The 2,370-nt window shown below is 61.4% G+C and overlaps 1 protein-coding gene across 1 annotated transcript; it reads right to left on the minus strand.

Moving 5' to 3' along the window:
- Positions 1-632: 632 nt before the first annotated feature.
- Positions 633-847, minus strand: S100A10 (S100 calcium binding protein A10; the record flags this gene model as incomplete). The annotated part of the gene is made up of 1 exon (XM_014961854.1): positions 633-847. A coding segment is annotated over one exon (186 nt), but the record flags the coding sequence as incomplete, so codon positions are not given.
- Positions 848-2,370: the final 1,523 nt, after the last annotated feature.

The raw sequence follows: 2,370 nt of genomic DNA on the forward strand, positions 1-2,370 counted from the left end.
CACACCCTATAGACCCCCTACACACCGACATACAGCCCCCTGTGGGCCCTATATATCCCCTACACACCCTATAGACCCCCTACACACCGACATACAGCCCCCTGTGGGCCCTATATATCCCCTACACACCCTATAGACCCCCTACACACCGACATACAGCCCCCTGTGGGCCCTATATATCCCCTACACACCCTATAGACCCCCTACACATCAACACACAGCCCCCTGTGGGCCCTATAGACCCCCAAACAGCCCCTATACACCCCCATACGGTCCTTTAGATCCTATAGCCCCCTGTGCAGCCCCCCATGGGTCCCTCAGAGCCCCTGTGGCCGGGGGGGACCCTGGGGGGACAAGGACCTCAGGGTGATGGGGACCCCAGGGGGGCAGGGACCTGGGGGGGACACTGGGGGGACAGAAGACACCAGGGGGATGGGGACCCCAAAGTGACCCCAGAGGGACAGGGAACTGGGGGGACACTGGGGGGACCCCAAGGGGACGGGGAGATGGGGGGACACCAGGGAGATGGGGACCTGGGGGGACCTGGGGGGACACCAGGGGGACAGGGGACCCCAAAGTGCCCACGATGGGGAGGGTGACCCCAAAAAACGGGGAAGCTGCAGTGTAGTAGTTGAGGGGTGGGGGGGAGCCCCAAAAAACTTCATTTCCGTCCCTTCTGCTTCATGTGCCGCACGAAGTAGTCGTTGCAGGCGATGGTGAGCCCGGCCACCAGCGAGAAGAAGCCCTGGAAGCCCACGGTCCCGTCCCGGCTCTGGTCCAGGTCCCGCATGATCTTGTCCAGGGCCATCGGGTCCCGCTGGTTCTGGGGGGGGGGAACACGGAAAAAAGGGGGTGCAGTGGGTCAGGACCCCCCCCTTACACACACACACACACCTCGCCCGGCATCGGGGCTGTGGGGAGCTATAGGGGCTGAGCCCCATGGAGGTATAGGGGGGGATTCCAGGGGAGACGTAGGGTCCTATCACAGGGAGATAAAGGGGATCTTGGGGGTGCTATAGGGGTCCCAGGAAGCTATGGGGGTTACCCCTGGGATGCTGTGGGGTCTGACTCTGGGGTGCTATAGGGGCTGATCCCCACAGAGCTATAAGGTCTGATCCTGGGGAGCTATAGGGGCTGAGCCCCATGGAGCTATAGGGGGGGATTCCAGGGGATCCGATCACAGGGGGTGACCCCAGGGAGATATAGGGGATCCTTGGGGTGCTATAGGGGCTACGGGGGTCCCAGGAAGCTATAGGGGGTACCCCTGGGATGCTATGGGGTCTAACCCCAGGGGTGCTATCGGGACTGACTCTGGGGGGCTATAGGGGCTAATCCCCACGGAGCTATAGGGGGGGATTCCAGGGGATCCGATCACAGGGGGTGACCCCAGGGAGATATAGGGGATCCTTGGGGTGCTATAGGGGCTACGGGGGTCCCAGGAAGCTATAGGGGGTACCCCTGGGATGCTATGGGGTCTAACCCCAGGGGTGCTATCGGGACTGACTCTGGGGTGCTATAGGGGCTGAGCCCCACAGAGCTATAGGGGGGGATTCCAGGGGAGACGTAGGGTCCTATCACAGGGGTGACCCCATGGAGATATAGGGGATCCTGGGGGTGCTATAGGGGTCCCAGGAAGCTATAGGGGGTACCCCTGGGATGCTATGGGGTCTGACTCTGGGGTGCTATAAGGGCTGATCCCCACAGAGCTATAAGGTCTGATCCTGGGGAGCTATAGGGGCTGATCCCCACAGAGCTATAGGGGGGGATTCCAGGGGATCCGATCATAAGGGGTGACCCCATGGTGGGGTGCTATAGGGGCTACAGGGGTCCCAGGAAGCTATAGGGGGTACCCCTGGGATGCTATGGGGTCTAACCCCAGGGGTGCTATAGGGGCTGATCCTGGGACACTATGGGGTCTGACTCTGGGGTGCTATAGGAGCTGATCCCCACAGAGCTATAGGGTTCAATACCGGGGTGCTATGGGGTCTGCTCTTGGGGTGCTATAGGGGTTGAACCCCACAGAGCTATAAGGTCTGATCCTGGGGAGCTATAGGGGCTGATCCCATAGAGCTATAGGATCTGACCCCCACAGACCCATAGGGTCTGCTCTTGGGGAGCTATAGGGGCTGATCCCGGGGTGCTATGGGGCCTGATCCTGGGGGGCTATAGGGACTGACCCCCCCAGAGCCACAGGGTCTGCTCTCGGGGAGCTATGGGATCTGACCCCCCCAGAGCCACAGGGTCTGCTCTTGGGGAGCTATAGGATCTGATCCCGCAGAGCTATAGGGTCCGACCCTGGGGGTGCTACACGAGCTGACCCCAGGGGTGCTATAGGGTCTGACCCTGGGGTTCTATAGGGTCTGTGTGTGT

This window comes from Calidris pugnax, unplaced genomic scaffold, assembly GCF_001431845.1.
Source record: "Calidris pugnax isolate Ruff unplaced genomic scaffold, ASM143184v1 scaffold949, whole genome shotgun sequence".
NCBI lineage: Eukaryota > Metazoa > Chordata > Aves > Charadriiformes > Scolopacidae > Calidris > Calidris pugnax.